The 16,704-nt window shown below is 41.3% G+C and overlaps 1 protein-coding gene across 2 annotated transcripts in view; it reads left to right on the top strand.

Annotated features, from left to right (window-relative positions):
- ARHGAP32 (Rho GTPase activating protein 32) overlaps nucleotides 1-16,704 on the top strand; it is a 121,071-nt gene that overhangs the window by 36,692 nt on the left and 67,675 nt on the right. The window contains exons 3-6 of one of the 2 annotated variants that reach the window (XM_079762475.1): nucleotides 115-206; nucleotides 742-783; nucleotides 1,156-1,240; nucleotides 9,815-9,901. In XM_079762475.1, coding sequence (XP_079618601.1) covers nucleotides 115-206; nucleotides 742-783; nucleotides 1,156-1,240; nucleotides 9,815-9,901 — 306 coding nt within the window. The remainder of the gene's footprint in view (nucleotides 1-114; nucleotides 207-741; nucleotides 784-1,155; nucleotides 1,241-9,814; nucleotides 9,902-16,704) is intronic. The other variant, XM_079762476.1, reaches the window with a different exon arrangement.

Below are 16,704 nucleotides of genomic sequence, written 5' to 3'. Positions count from 1 at the left end.
AATATGTATTGCTCTTGGTACAGAGTCAGTAGAACCATTAAAATGAACTATACTCTGCTTTTTAAAACATACTCAAGGCATAGTCATAAATCTTTTTTCTTTATTATTTTTAAGGCAAGAGGAGCAGATGTGCCTGAGATTCCGGGAGACCTTAGCCTTAAGACATGTGGCAGTACAGCTAGTATGAAGGTTAAACATGTGAAAAAGTAAGTATAACTTTACCGCAGATTTGAAGTGAATGCCTATAAATGGAAATGAGTTCTTTACTTTAGTTCTGTTAAAACCTTTATTTAGATTTCTTACTAAATAAGCTGTTACTGTCCATACATTGAACTATACTGTTAAGCCTTAAATTATGAAACAGCAGTTAGTGGGCTAGGTTTGAAGACTAGCTCTGGTCTAAAAATACACTTTAATTTTGTTCTTGCAACTTTATGTCATTGTCTATTAGACTGCATTTGTTCAACAGGAAAAAGCCAAGTATGTCCTTTAGCAGGTGTTCTCACCCATTTAGAAAAGTCGCGTTTGTTGTTTGAGTTATGAGAATTGCTGTATCTCAGCTTTGCCTTCACAAGGGTAGGGACTGGGTGCCAGTAGTTGGCTCCCAAGTGAAATACCTTTAGGTATCTGTTTCAGTTTTAAGCAGAAAAACCACCTTGTCAGCTGGTAGAGGGTTAGATAGCTGTGTTTTCATTGCGAGTATAGAAAAGACAAGGATAAAAATGTTCGTTCTGCATCCAGACCCACCAATCCAGGACTGATGGGCTGTGACAACATGCACAGGTAACGCCTGGCTGTGTGTTCTGTGGTGGGAATGCTGCTTCTGGCTGGAAGCTGGCTCATCTCAGTTTCCATAACATTCACCGACGGCATAGTTTTCCTGTGGGCATTGACTCTTGACACGATGAGGAGAGGAGAGTGATGCTTGTTAATTTTTGTTGTTGTTTTTTTGACCCGTGCACTCCATGTAACTTCCCTTTGATTCAGTGTATTTCTGAAAGGGTGTGTGTGGGTATATGTGTGCTCATGCGCATGTGCTTATTAAATAGTTTGCTTGCATGAGCTCCTAAGACCATTTTATTTTCTCCTGAGGCTTAGCGATTTCTTCACTGTTTCGGTGTCTTGCATCTGACTGATTTATTTCATGGACTTCAGGTTGCCCTTCACCAAAGGCCACTTTCCGAAGATGGCTGAATGCGCACATTTCCACTATGAGAATGTTGAGTTTGGCAGCATACAGGTATGTTTGAAGTGGTTCCTACATACTGAGTTAAGTTCGTTCTTCACGACTCTTTTTTCAGGAATAAACCAGGCACATTAACATACACTGTGCTAGTATAATATATGTTATACTAACATATTCATTTCAGGTATACAAACAGTGATTAGACATTTATGTAACTTACAAGTGATCACCTCAATAAGTCTAGTACCCATCTGACACCATACATAGTTATTACAGTATTATGCTATTGTGTGTGTGTTTTTAAAATACAAATAAGTGGCTCTTTTTTTATATCTTCACAGGAGGATAATTTTTCCATTTATTTTTAGAGAGAGTGGGAGGGAAGGGAAAGGAAGGAAAGAGAGGGAGAAAGAAGGGGAAAGAGAGACAGAGAGAGAGACAGAGAGAGAGAGAGAGAGAGAGAGAGAGAGAGAGAGAGAGAGAAAGAGAGAGGGAGACATCGATTGGTTGCCTCCCACACTTGTTCCAACTGGGGTTGAGGATTGAACCTGCAACCCAGGCATGTGCCTTAACTGGGAATAGAGCCCACAACCTGGAGTTGCATGGGATGATGCTCCAGCCAACTGAGCCACACTGGCCAGGGCTATGCTATTGTTTTTAATAAGTGCATTTAAGTTTGGAAAATTTCCCCCTGAATAGTACATTGAACAAACTCTATAGGTTTTGATATATAGCATTGTATTATGTTTTGTTTAGAGAAATTGAAACCTCAGAGGGGGGAAAAAAAGATAATTTCTAGAAAGGACTTTTTGTTTTAAATAAAACCATATATAGTTTTAGATTTTGTAAATTTATTATCTTTATTGCACTTCTCTCTGTTGTATCATCTTCCATTGTTCAAAAACTAAGATTTATTCAAATTTCAGAAAACATTTTTCAGTAAGAAGGGAAATATCTCTTGTAACATGCAAATATCAGTGATCAGTTCCTTCTGTTTTACCCATTTGAGGACTCGCTCTCTTCCTGCTGTGGCTGGTGTGGTGCCGCCATCTAGTGTGGAGGACACTAAAACATTTGTGTGGTTTGCATTTCCTATTATTTGCTCATCTGAAGCTGAAATTAATGTTTCTTTTTGTCTGATTTCATATAAAGCAGTGGTTGGCAAACTCATTAGTCAACAGAGCCAAATATCAACAGTACAACGATTGAAATTTCTGAAAGCCGAATTTTTTAAACTTGAACTTCTTCTAACGCCACTTGTTCAAACTAGACTCGCCCAGGCCGTGGTATTTTGTGGAAGAGCCACACTCAAGGGGCCAAAGAGCCGCATGTGGCTCGCAAGCCGCAGATCCAAGAGATCAGGTCTTACCAGAAATAAGGCATAGGAAACGTATGAATTTAATACCTATTTCTTGAGCCTTCGCTGCTAAAGTTACTGTGCAAGGGCCTGGGAAATGCTGCTGTTGCTTTCTGTGATCAGGCACACTCTTGCCTTGATCCTGAGAAATGTGGAAAGAGGTTGTAATGTTCGACCCGAGTGTGAAAATGTTGAGGAAAAATAATGTGAAACACAAATCCTGACTTTTCATTTTAAATGAAGTTATCAGGATTATGATAATCAAATACAAGCCTGTATTTATTGAATGTTTTCTGTGAGCCAGATTTAGACGAAGTACTATTTGTATATTGTCCGATTGAGTCTTCACACCAGTTTCAGATGAGGAAATCGAGGTAGGAAGAGTTTAAGAACTTACCTAAGATCACAGCTGGGAAGTGGAGGGGGTCTGTGTGTGAATCACAGCCAGGAGCCATCTGCGTGTTATTGTGTAGTGCTTGGAAAGAGAGAACTGGGAGAGGGAGAGAGAGTTAGAAACATCGATGAGAGAGAAACATCGATCAGCTGCCTCCTGCACACCCCCTACTGAGGATGTGCCCGCAACCAAGGTACATGCCCTTGACCGGAATCGAACCTGGGACCCTTGAGTCCGCAGGCCGACGCTCTATCCACTGAGCCAAACTGGTTAGGGCAAAACTGCTGGTTTTAAAAGGAAGGAATAAGCCACCATTTGAAAATGTCTTACATAGTTAATATTGCTAAAGGTGAAAGAGTATGATGCATAACAGTGCAATGTAACCTGTGTGATCTTAAAATAAATTTCTTAACTTCTCTGGTCCATTAAAGTTTATTAGAAAAGTGAATCAGCAATAAATTTGGGTCCATGTCTGTGAAACTTTCTGTCATTAATAAAAATGACTTAAACCAGTGAAATGGTTCTTTCTTTCATCCCGTTAATGCTACTTTCAGTTTCAAGAGTAACTTGTAGATATTTTCCAGTTTAAAAAAAATCTTATCTAGAAGTACATATGTGTAAAAGCATTTGAAACAAAAGCTGTGGTAATTTTACTATTCTCACCCCTACCAAAAACTTAAGTTTTCCTCAAACCCAAGACAAATAAAAACTTAAGCCCTCCCTTTTTTTCACATTCTATAGTAATAATACTGGCTCTTATGCCAGGAAATCATTGTCATTTAAGGGGAGGATTTGCAATGAAAAAGTTCATGTGGTGAGTTAATTGTGGCTGCTGTCATCACATGTCTTATTTGATATTATCCTGCCCAAGAATTAGGTGTGTAACATTGGTTGAACAATGAGAAAATACATCAGATATCGGAGTCACATTACCCATGTAATGGGCTTCCAAGAACTTGACTGAATATGCTCATAAGAAAGTAATATTGAGTCTGAAACCGTCAAGGGCTGACGTGTTACTCTACTTATAAGCTAACAAGTCACCTTGCCACAGTTATAGATATAGATACACATGCCCACACTCTAACATCAGTCTCTAGATCAGAGATCAGACCTTTTATTTACTCGTAGAGTACCTTGTGTTGGTTCCCGGTGCCCCAGTTCTCCACGGGGGCTGCACTGAGAACCAGGTTTACCACAAGAGACAAACTCTGAAATTGGGTAAAACTTGGAACTTATAGGATAGCTGGCACTTTGTCCATTTGCCCCTCTGGGTGTGGAGAGAGAGACTATTGATCTGGAATGTAAACAGATCCTCTGGGGAGCAGGGGTGGTGGTGGTGGGGAGGAAAGCTCTCAGTTTCATTAACACCCCGGGATGTAAGCACAGGGCTCTGGGAGAGAGAAAAACTCTTCTCTCACGAGTGGGCTCTATTTGTAGGTTTGCTGTTCAGTCATAACCCAGGTACCAAAGCTGTGTGCTCAGCAAGTCCTGACCTCACAGAAATGTGAAAATGCCCACGAAGCACTCTTTCCTGACAAGTGTATGTTCTGGAGTGAGCATCTGTAAGACAGGGGATGTGATTCTGCTGGTGTGTCTTTCAATCTCATTTCCCATGTGTTCTGCATGCTGCGGGCATCTCATTGAGCTGAGGGGGATTCTAGTGTCTGGAGATGAGCAAACCTGACCTTCAACATAGGAACGGTGCTCTCTCCCAAGTCTGGAAGGAAAAGTGGACTGTGAGGCTTATGAAGATGCGTGTAGGTCTCTAGCTTTTTCCAAAGGAATTTGAAGTGCAGTTTTGTCTATTATTGATTTTTGCCTTATATGCTGAAATTAGAACTTAGTTCACTTATTACTCACCTAAAATGTAACTCTAATATATATTTTTCCACTTGGCATTCTCGACTCAGTTTTAAAGTGGTATTGTCACTCTTAATGTGTTAGGATGTTGACGGTGGGAGTGCGTGGACCACATAATATTGTGAAACAGAAATATTTTTCCTGTTTCCACACCTCGTATAGGTGAAATGTACCAACTCCAGAGGTATGTCACAGTGCAATTGCAACCGTAATAGAACTAAATAAAAGATGAGTAAAAGGACTCCCTTTACCCCATTTGAAATCTGTTGATTAGGCTTTGATGTCCTCTGTGGGTAGGGTGATGCATTTTGACCCCGACTTACAAAACTGATTTCCGTGCTCCATGTAGAGAAAGGACTTTTCTGAATATTGGGAGGCTTTTGGATAGAGTTTTATTTTTAAAGATCCTAACAACACTAATTGCAGATTGGTTACCATGGTGATAGAAAAGTGAATTCAGTATAGGAAAAATAACTCCAAAAATAGATTTGTAAGGAATATAGAAGTATGGGACTTGGAAATTCTGTTCTCCCTTCCTTATAGACAAAGCACTGAGATAGGGTGTTTTACTTGAAGGAAGTAAAAATAATATAAATCATTACGTTCATGTCCTTCAATAGGCAAATGTAGCCCACTTGTTCATAATGTGTACTCTTGGCACATTGTGGTGTGGGCACTGTATAAAACCTTGCCATTCTGACATGTTCATAGGGTGTCTTAAAACCAACAGACAATTCATCAGGAATGCTTTTATTGAAGACCTTGTAAGAGATTCTTTCCTCAGGGGAAACAAGCAATGTACCAGTACACCTAAGAAAAATGTAATACATATTGTGAGAGTGCTTGTATAGACATTCAAAGGCAAGAGAAGTTACTTCCTGTGGCACTCAAGGAAGGCTTTATTGGAGCTTGCATAGATTTGGGATATGCAGAGATAGAAGTGGAGAGCATTTAGACAAGGAAAATCAGCTTAGACCAAGGCACCTGGGAGGGGAGGGGATGAATGGGTTAGAAGGATTATGGGAAAACGTGGTTTCGAAGCTCTTTGAAGAAGTGCCTTTCTTCAAAGCTCATCTAAGCTTCTGCACTTTGCATTTAAATTACCTTCATAGTAGGAATTGAGAAAGTATTGAGAGATTTTGAAAAGAAAGTACCATAATCAGTGTGTGAGGGAAATGGAGAGAGACCAGTTGGAAGACTACTGTGAATGTCCAGCCTGCAATTGTCTAGACCAGACACTGTGAGGCCCAGACCCAGGGGAGAAGCAGTGGAGAAGGGGAAAAAGGAACAGGTGAGGTGAGCGAGGCAAGTTTTGGGAGACTAAAGAGAGAGATTAGGGAATCAACGGTTGAGATAAGATCTTGACCCTGGGAATGTAAAAAGAAAGGATATGTGGAGAGGCGGAGTGGTAGATGAATCCAGGATGATTAGGTTGGTTAACAGTGAATGGTTATGAAACCAGACACAATGGGTCCGAGGTTGCCTGTCACTACTTGAGCCAAATTAAACAGAGACAGGGTTGAATCATATATGAGCATTTATTCCAATACTGCCGGCAGTATAGGAGAGCAGCAGTCGGTCACCCTGGAAATTCTGCTCTGAACCCCCCTCGCCAGTTGGCTGATTATAAACACACTAGAGGCCCGGTGCATGAAATTCGTGCACGGAGGGGGGTTGTCCCTCAGCCCAGCCTGTACCCTATCCAATCTGGGACTCCTGGAGGGATGTCCGACTGCCCGTTTAGGCCTGATCCCACCGGACATCCCTCTCACAATCCAGGACTGCTGGCACCCAACTGCTTGCCTGCCTGCCTTCCTGATTGCCCCTAACCGCTTCTGCCTGCCAGCCTGATCACCCCCTAACCACTCCGCTGCCAGCCTGTTTGCCCCCAACTTCCCTCCTCTGCTGGCCTGGTCACTCCTAACTTCCCTCTCCTGCAGGGTTGATCACCTCCAACTGCCCTCCCTTGCAGGCCTGGTCCTTCTCAACTGCCCTCCCTTGCAGGCCGGGTGCCTCCCAACTGCCCTCTCCTGCTGGCCATCTTGTGTCCACATGGGGGCAGGATCTTTGACCACATGGGACAGCTATATTGTGTGTTGCAGTGATGATCAATCTGCATATTACTCTTTTATTAGATAGGATAGAGGCCTGGTACAGGGGTGGGGGCCAGCTGGTTTGCCCTGAAGGGTGTCCCTGATCAGGGTGGGGGTTCCCTTGGGGCGTGGGGCGGCCTGAGCGAGGGGCCTGTGGTGGTTTGCAGGCCGGCCATGCCCCCTGGCAACCCAAGCAGAGGCCCTGGTATCTGGAATTTATTTTCCTTCTACAATTGAAACTTTGTAGCCTGGAGCGGAGCCAAGCCTGGGGCTCCCTCCGCGGCGGCAGCCATTTCTGTTGGGGTTATAATTGAAACTTTGTTGCCTTAAGCGGGTGGGCCTGGCCAGGGTGAGTGGAAAGCTTTGCTTCCCCTGTTGCCGGTGGCAACCCTGGCCTACTCTCTCAAGCTCCATTCTGACGCCATTTCTGTTTGAATTTGTTTACCTTCTATAATTGAAACCTTGTAGCTTAAGTGGAGGCTTAGGCCTGCAACGGCTGGCAGAAAGCTTGTTTCCTTCTGTTGCCTGGGAAACCTTGCTCTCTGTGGCTGTAGCCATCTTGGATGGGTTAATTTGCATACTCACTCTGATTGGATGGTGGGTGTGGCTTATGGGTGTGTCGGAGGTATGGTCAATTTGCATATTTGTCTATTATTAGGTAGGATGAGGGAGAAGATAGCACGTGCAGCTGTGAGCGTAACATGGAAAGGGAAGGGGTGGGTCTGCAGTTGGGCCTTCAGGAGCTCAAAGACCCATATCAAGGTGGCTAAATCTTCTATGATGCTACAAACAGCTCAGCCCGTTCCTGGGACTGGAGAATTGTTCCTAAGGCAAACTCCTGAAGGGGGTCAGGATCCGGGCACAGCAACCAAATCAAAGCGTGTCCTGTCCTTGGTCTGTTCTCAAAATGTGTTTCTTTTCTGCGTAATGGACCCATCGAGGAGGCATCTTATCTTTTTACAGCCTTCTTTCATCCATCAGTTTCCCGGGGTCTGTAAGAAAACTTCTCATCTATAGTTAGTAGGTGCATAGTTATTAGACAACTGTGGCTCTATTCCTATTACATGCCCTTCCCCACTATCAGTTATGTTATACTATTGATTTACTTTGGGAATTAAGGAGGAAGAAGAGAATATGTGAAGAAAGATGATGAATTTAGTTTTGAAAGTGAGTATTATATTCCAATGAGACAATGTTTGTTTATTCAGTCATTCATCAAATAATTAGTGACCCTTACTTAAATTCCAGATACTTTTCAAGATGTTTGGGTTAGGCATATACCTATCTCGTTTTTTTCCTTATATGTGATAGCTTAAAAATCTGCCAAATGTGTATTACAAATATTTTTATCCCAGTTTGTAATGTATCTTTTCAGTTGGATTATGGTATCCCTTTTGTGATAACTCTAAAATTTTTTATATAGTCCTAGTCTCTTATTTTTCCCTATCCATGTTGCAGCCAAGAAATTCTTCCCCATCCTGTGGGCATAAAGCTACTTTCCTATATTGCTTTATGGACTGACCTCAGACACTTGAATGAATACCCGTGGAAACCAGTGGGTGGGCGGGCGTGGACTCTGTTACAAGGTGTTCTGCAGCCAGTCAGGGTTTGGCTGGTTTCTCCTGACCTTGGCTGAGGCAGATTCTTGACCCTCCTGTGTCTTTTCCAGGCTTCCAAATACATCCATTGACCTCTTTGGTCTCATGAAAGTCTTGTCACTTTCTTCAACTTAATTCATTTAGGTTTCATTTCACCCTTCATTTTTTTTTCATCTCAAAAATCCCCTATGACTTTGTAGTTCATCTGGTTTATTTTGGTTAATGTGAGAATGATTTTTATCTCTTATAAAGGTGTTTTTTTTAAAATACTTTTTTGTGATACTGCTTTCAAAAACAGAACATATCTTCATCATCCTTATATTTCTGATAACCTTGACTGTAATAATAGGTAACATTTATTAAGTACTCACTGAGTGCCAGGTGCCTCAGTGAGTAATTAATTCATGTTATCTCATTTAATACTCAAAAACTATAGAATAGTTATCGTGACATCGTCTCCATTTTCCAGATGAGAGATTAAGTAGGACGATCAATATTGCACAACCAGCTACTTTTGAACTCAGGGTTGTCTGATTCTGGCACAGAGTTTGCCAATGCACATCCCTAGTTAGGGCAAGCAGGTAAGGTGAGTGAGTGCCGTGAGTGGGATAAGAAATAGCAAAGCAAGCAGCACGGTGGATGACAGTTAACATTCAGCCTCGATGCTGGTGAAAAAATAAAGAAGAATCAATTCGGTGGCAAAGTCTCTTGGAGCACACATTCACAGGGGCCGGCCACCTCTCAGCTCCGGCCAGTTGTTGCCCATATGAGAATATGGGTCCAATACTTCAGATTTCCTGACGTTTCAATAGAAGCCTAGAAATTGGTATTTTTTCCCCCATATAACACTGCTCAGTTTCTAAATGTTATTTTGTGGTTCAAATAAAAATAAAATTCGGTGTGCAGACCTGCATGGCGAGTCTACAATAAAACGTACCTGTAGCCCACGCTGTTCTCCGGGCCCCAGTCTGCAGCCGCTGTAATAGAGCTGAGCCCGGGTAGACCAGCTGGTCACCTGCCTCTCCGTGGCTCCTGGTGCCTTCCTTCCTGCTGTGCTGTAAAGTAAGGGCATGAAGACCTGCCCTGGAGCGAATGTGTTTTATTTGCTGCTGTTGTGCATGTGTTTGTTTAGATATAAGCTACAATGCTTAGAATCACATCCTTTTTAAAATCTTTATCTGCCCTAAAGTAGTAGAATTCTACTCTAAGGCACACCTGATTCCATCAAGTTGATGTGAGAACGCAAGTATTACTGAACGCTTAGCTTGTTCTTGTTCACTAATCACAGCTCTCCCCCTCTCTGCCCTTTCTTCTTTGCCACAGCTCTCCCTGTCAGAAGAGCAGAATGATGTAACGAAAAACGGCTGTGAATCGAAAGAGCTGGTCTACCTCGTGCACATCGCTTGTCAGGTAATTTCGTGGATGCGTTCTCCATTTCACATAAAATGTACTAAGGATGGTTTTGAGCGGTGGTTAAATTCCTTTCTGTAATGCTTTTCTCATATTGCCTAATAGAATCCACAGAAAAATACTTGTACAATATTGAAAGGAAATTGGGCGATGAATGGCTATTGTTAAGAAAATTAATGGTATCCTTTAAAAAAGAGGAAGAAATGAGTTCATACAGAACCAAGTAGAATGCACAGTTTAGTATGACAGCTCGCATATCTTCTCTGCATTTTCAGAAAGTTTTTAAGGCTTTTGACACTTAATGCATAACAGAATATGGAAATACAGACGTTTTGTTTTCTTTCTCTTAGTCATTTTGGCATTTCTATATGTACTCAGAGTTGAAACAATCAGGTTAAAAGAATCCGTTTTCTAGACATTTAATTTACAAACTTCAATGAAAATTCTTGTTGTAAGAGTGAGGGGAGTCTATTGTTTATGGTAAGATGCTAAGAGCCCACAGTCATCTCTGCCAGGGATGCTCACGTTTCTAACCAGGATGGTGAATTCCACTGTGGTGTAATAGTAGAATGTGCGTCTGTTTTAGAACTGTGCTGGTTTTGACTTGCTTTTAATGATATTTAAGATGTGTTACTTGTAGCATTGATTATTTCCTCTACCAAGTAATCAGTTAATATAGTTTATTTAGTCTATGTTTATTGAGCCTTTTGCCTGTTTTTGAATTAGCCAAAACTTCCTTGTATACAAAGTTTTTAGTTTTCTTTGTGGGTCATTTATTTTATCCCCCCCCCCCCAAAGTACTATTTATGTACCTGAAGTTAAAAATTAAATAACCTGGAAAAGTCTAAGGCTTATCTCATATGGGAAATACTGAAGTTCTTAGTCCAGGTGACCTTAAGGAAAGCCTTTCAGAATTCAGTGCTTTTTTGTTTAAGTGCTTTTAGGTGTCAGAGTATGCTGCTGGAAAGTGAGTTTTCCTTTTATGTTTTACTAGAGGCCTGGTGCACAAAAATTTGTGCACTTGCGGGGGGGGGGGCGGGGGGGGCGGTCCCTCAGCCCGGCCTGCCTGCACCCTCTCACAATCTGGGAACCCTCAGGTAGGGTCCCTAGACCTGGCCTGAGATCAGGGCCTCTTGGGGCTTTCCTTCCCCGGGCTGCAGGCAGCTTGCCCCACCCCCGCTGCTGCCACTGCTTGCCATCTGTGCGGTGCTGCCCCCTCCTCCCCTGCCACCGGTGGCCTCCCTCTGCAGGTGACAGGCATGGGGTGCGATGGCTTAGCTGGCCTGGGCCTCCCTCTGCGGGGTGAGCGCTGGCCGGCCGCACACCTGCCACAGAGTCGACGCAGGTGGCCTGGACCTCCCTCTTTCTTTGCTGGGGGGTGGAGCAAGCCCGGGGAGGGGCCGTCTGCCTACCTGATCGCCCCTAACCACTTGCCTGCCTACCTGATGGACCCTAACTGTTCGTCTGCCTGCCTGATCCCCCCTAACCACTCTGCCTGCCTACCGGATGCCCCTAACCGCTTGCTTGGGGGCGAGGGGCTGTGGTGGTTCAGGTCTCTGGTCGTTCCGGTCGTTATGCTGGCCTTTTATTATATAGGATTGACTATCCTCTCAGAAGTAGGCAGCTGTAAACCACTAAGTTTCATGTTGTATTTCACAAAATATTTTTATTTGGTGAGTTAATTTTTAAGTGAGAATATTAAGAGCTTTTATGATGAACCTTTACTAACAGATGAATATAAAACATATCTCCTGCCTGGCTGGCGTAGCTCAGTGGTTGAATATCAAAGTATGAAGTAGGAGGTCACGGTTCAATTCCCGGGCAGGGCACATGCCCAGTTTGCAGGCTTGATCCCCAGTGTGGGGTGTGCAGGAGGCAGCCGATCATCATTGATTTCTCTCCCTCTCCCTTCCTCTCTGATATCTATCTATATCTATATCATATCTATATCTGTATCTATATCTATATCTATATCTATATCTATATCTATATCTATATCTATATCTATATCTATCTATATCTACATCTATATCTATGAAAAAAACATACCTTCTTTATCTAGAGTACCTGGTTGACATGTCATAATGAATTCATCCCTCTATAGCCTAGCACTGTTTAGCATCTTTTTTTCTCACTATTAATTTCCACATGTTCTGACAGTGCAAATATTTTTTATTCTCATAAGCAAAACACAATGTCAGTAATATCTGTGCTGGTTTTTAAAAATGACCTTCAAAAGTTATCTGTGGTATTTTGATAACATACAGTAGAACGTATAATTGTTATTTGATTATGCTTCCATGAGGAGTGACCTAGATAGATAGGCTGTTTCCTGGTAGTGAACGTCTTGTCAGACTGCTTAGAAAATTTTAGACTCCTTGGTATGCTGTTTAGTACATCAAAGCCATAATTTACTGCATTGTAATAATGCCACCACACTGCTCTGCCTCAGCATAAGTAGTCATTGCTGCCTGCCCATGGCTTACCTCCTGTATTCTTGCCATGTAGCTCAGCCACAAACCATATTCAACGAGAATCCTGTTTTTTTAATAACTGAGAGAGACTCACAATCAAACCCTCTAATTTTGCAAATGAGGAAATTGAGGCCCAAATGCCTGAGGTAGCTTTTCTGAGCTGTAGGGAATCTGAGCAGGAGCTGCTAAGGACTTCAGTTCTCCGATTGCCAGTTTCTCCTGCTTCTCCTTGGAATTCCCAGGTAACAACAGACCAGGGGTGAGGGTAGGGGGTCGTTGCGTAGTCTTCAGGTAAGATAAGCTCATCACCACTGATGGGATCTGTCCATCTCAGAAGCTATTTATGCACGTTTCGTATCTTTGCTAATTTCTCATTTTAATAATGTGCTCTTGAAATTCTTTTTATTTAACCAAAATCCTTGGCCCTTCATCTTAACCCACTCTCTTCCCCTGTTCTTTTATCTTAAAAATAATGGCCAATTAAATAGTGATCTTTTCCCTTCCTGTAAGTTAAGTGCTAACTGCTTCCTTTAGGTCTTATCTTCGAACCCTCTAATCGTGCCTTTGCCTCCGTCCTCTAAAGTCTTAATTTCTTTTTAAGTTGTGAACCTAGAAATGCAATCTATGTTCTTCTAGTGAGTTGTTCCAGAGTCAGTGGGCAGCAGATATTCTGACATGCAGTTTGTCATTTAATTCTTACAACAACCTGTGAGGTTAATAGTCTGGTTTCCATTTTACAGATGACAAATCCAAGACTCAGGATTGTTACTTAAAGAGAAAGACCAAGATTTAAACCTCAGTCTAGTGGGTTTTTTCCCTTCATTCCTTCACCATTTTCTAATATGATTTGTACTTGGGTGGCTATTATGAACTTTGTGAGCATATCCCAAATATTAACAAAGGGACCCAAACTGGCCATCTAGGTTTCTTTGAGTGACTTAAGTGGACAGGCGTGGGTAGCATGCATATATGAATAAAGACACTTGCAGAGAGAACATGAACTGCAACTTTCAAATGAAGAGCCTCTGAGGGAGAGGTGAGACCGACTGGGTTTCGTCCCAGGCCAAGAGGCGATGTAGGCTGAGTGATGTAAAACTACTTAACAGCTGGCATGGCAGGGGCCCGATGCAATTGAGCAGATACTGTCATACAACCTCAGTTATCCATGTTGGTGTGGCTCAGCCCAGTGGTAACCACGGTTTATACTGCTCTCCTGGATGCCTTGAAGAATTGATGTTTAATGTCCTGCCTGAGCCCTCATTCCCCTCCCTCTTGTACGAATTATTATTTAGAATAAGTTGTCTTAACCAACATAGGCTCAGATATTTCCTTTCTCATCTTTTTATTCTATTTTCCAAGTAAACAAACTGGAAGGAAAAGAAATATTAGGTAGAAAAAACAAGTTAGCTATTGTGGATGAAGCAACGCTTTTCCAGTTTGTATCATGATGTTTATCTGAATGGGAATATGTTGTTTTTTTTTTGTTTTCTGAAAATCATACTAATTTTTTCTCTGCATTTTACCCACTTTTTAGGAAACAGTGTTTCTAGTTTGAAATCAATGAAAAATTTTAAAAATCTTAGGAAATTCAGAAATATGTCAAGGTAGATATAGGATAAACTTTTATTGTCCCAAATGTTGAAAATTTAATAATTAAAAAAAGACCAAAATTAGATAAACCCTGCCACTAATTATATTGAGCCCACTACATGGAATGAAGCATTTATAAGTGAAATGTCAGTGGAAGTGAGTCTTAAAAGCATTCTGTGGTCTACTGTTTTGTTCTTTAGCAAATAAGCAAACATCAGCTTTTAAAGGTTAATTTTAAAATGGCACTTTTAAACCTAGCTGTTGCAAGAATTTATTCTAACGTGTGCTCTAATGAAAATCCTGTTCTGATCTTTCCCTTCTGTAAGTACAGTTTTGTTACTGTAGGAATAATTGTTGGCTTCATAAAATACTGTGTATTTCATTGTCTCTTAGTAAGCCTTATGGTTGAAATTAATGTTTCATGCTGAAGCTGGATTGTATTAACTACCTCTGTATTTTAACCAGAATTCATGAACATAATAGTTTATTTTTCTGAAGATCCAGTTTTCCATAAATATTTATAGTAATATGAAGGCTTCATTATGTCCTGGTTGGTGAGGTAAACAGTTGGTTTTAGGGGAATGCTTTCCTACCTCAAAATATCTCCCGTATGTTGATGCTTGAAATTCCACCATTAGAAATGTATTCCTCGGTATTAAATTTTTCCTCCACTCAGTCCATTTAGAAAATGCGGTTCCTAAAGGGGCGGGGCTTGCATATGGACATTTGCAGAGCATCTGTACTCACACAATGTACAGGCTGATGCAAACCTTATTTAAACCTCACACCTCTTCTGTGCCGTGTAGGTGGTGCTGTTCCCAGGCTCCCGATGAGATGAGTAAGCTGCTGCTCACAGGTGTTAAGTAACTTGTGTGACGTCCTGTATCCAGGACATGGCCAGGCTGAGATTTAAAGCAGGTCTCTCTCGTCTCCCTGAACTTCATCATACAGTGGAAGATATGATTCATAGCACAGTTTTTCCCCCAGATAAATTTCCCATGATAAAGAGTCTTCCCAGGACATGGGTGAAGACTGTGCCTCTCAGAAAGAACAGATATATCTAGAATTCCTCTTCCTTTCTCTCTCTCTCTCTCTCTCTCTCTCTCTCTCTCTCTCTCTGATATTACCAAGCTAGCACAAGCCACTCCCTCTTGCTGAGCCATTGTGATAGCATGTGTGTTTGCGCCCTGGAATCGAATATAACCCTGTAAACTGCCAAAATGATGTAAAGTGTAAATTGAAATGCGTTCCTTCTGTGATTAAAGCTCTACAATAGGTTTTCACCTTATTTAGAAACTGAAATACTGCTCAGCAAGGCCTGGGAGGACCTTGCACCCTTGAACTTGCCTGTCTCTTCTCCATCGTGTCTTGACAGCCTTCTCTCCTCTGCTGGGCCTCACGAGCTTCAGCCAGTTCCCAGGAGACACTAAGTTCTTCCTGCCCAGGGCATTGAACTTGGATCAGCCTCTAACTCTTCACATTGAACACTTGCTGGGTCTAGTTCCTTCCCAGTTTTCATTAAAAAATTATATATATATATATATATATATATATATATATATATATATATATATATATATATATATATATTTGACAGTATTATAGCTATCTCCCATTTCCCACGCTTTGCCCTCCTCTACCTAACTCCTCCCCATCCCTCCCCTCACCGCCAGGATGCAGTTTAGACTCACATCCTCAGAAGGGTTTTTCCTGGCCACCCTTAATGAAGTAGGTTCTTGCTTATTTCTTTATAGTACAAAACTATCAGTATTTCATTTATGTATATATTTACTTTTAAAAATATTTACCATGCGGTTATTAAAAAGAATTTCTTACCCTTTGTGACAGCATGGATGGACCTGGAGAGTACTGTGCTGAATGAAATAAGCCAGAGAGAGAAAGACAAACATCACATAATCTCACTTATAAATGGAAGCTAATGAACATAATAAATTGATGAACAAAGTAGGTCCAGAGGCATGGAGACATGAAACAGACTGACAGGTCTCAGAGAGACAGTGCTGGGGGGATGAAAAGAGATGAACCAAAGAACTGTATGCATGTATGCATAACCAATGGACATGGACAATGGTGTGGTGAAGGCCTGGGGTGGGATGGGCTGGGAAGAGGGGAGAAAGGGGGGAATTAGGGGACGTCTGTAATACTGTCAACAATAAAACAAAACAATAAAAAATATTTGTTTTCTCATAGAAATAAATTCTAAGAAGTCAGAGGTTTGATGGTCCTTTCTCTGTTGCATCTCTAATGCTTACTCCAGTGCAACTCTGTTTAGGTTCCCAGTAAATATCTGGTGAATGAATGAGAAAAAGAAGAACAGATTTTTGTCTTAGAAATGTGATCCTAGTCACATTGGGATATTCTTTTTTCTCTCATCTTCTTTTTCAGTCTTGTCAAGAATTGTTGATTTTTGCTACCCGTGAATACCAATAATTGCTTGATAGTAATAATTATTAAGGTTAGAGCTTAGTAGCAGATTACAATTTAGGCAGATGTATGTAATGTGTTTTTGTTTTGTTCTTTATACAATAATTGAATTTCTAAAATATTCTGATCAGCTGCTTTGTTCATTCATTTTGGAAATTGGGTGATTAAAGCTATTTTTTAACATATGAAATTTAAAGTCTTTTTACATCTGCCAAAAGTGAGACGTTTTACTATTTTTACAGTTTACTTGGTGAATTTAATATGGTTTTAGATGATTTGTAAATTATGCGTTAA

This window comes from Cnephaeus nilssonii, assembly GCF_951640355.1.
Source record: "Cnephaeus nilssonii genome assembly, chromosome: 22".
NCBI lineage: Eukaryota > Metazoa > Chordata > Mammalia > Chiroptera > Vespertilionidae > Cnephaeus > Cnephaeus nilssonii.
Note: the sequence above shows the minus strand (reverse complement) of the source record. Positions and strands in the feature narration are given on the sequence as shown.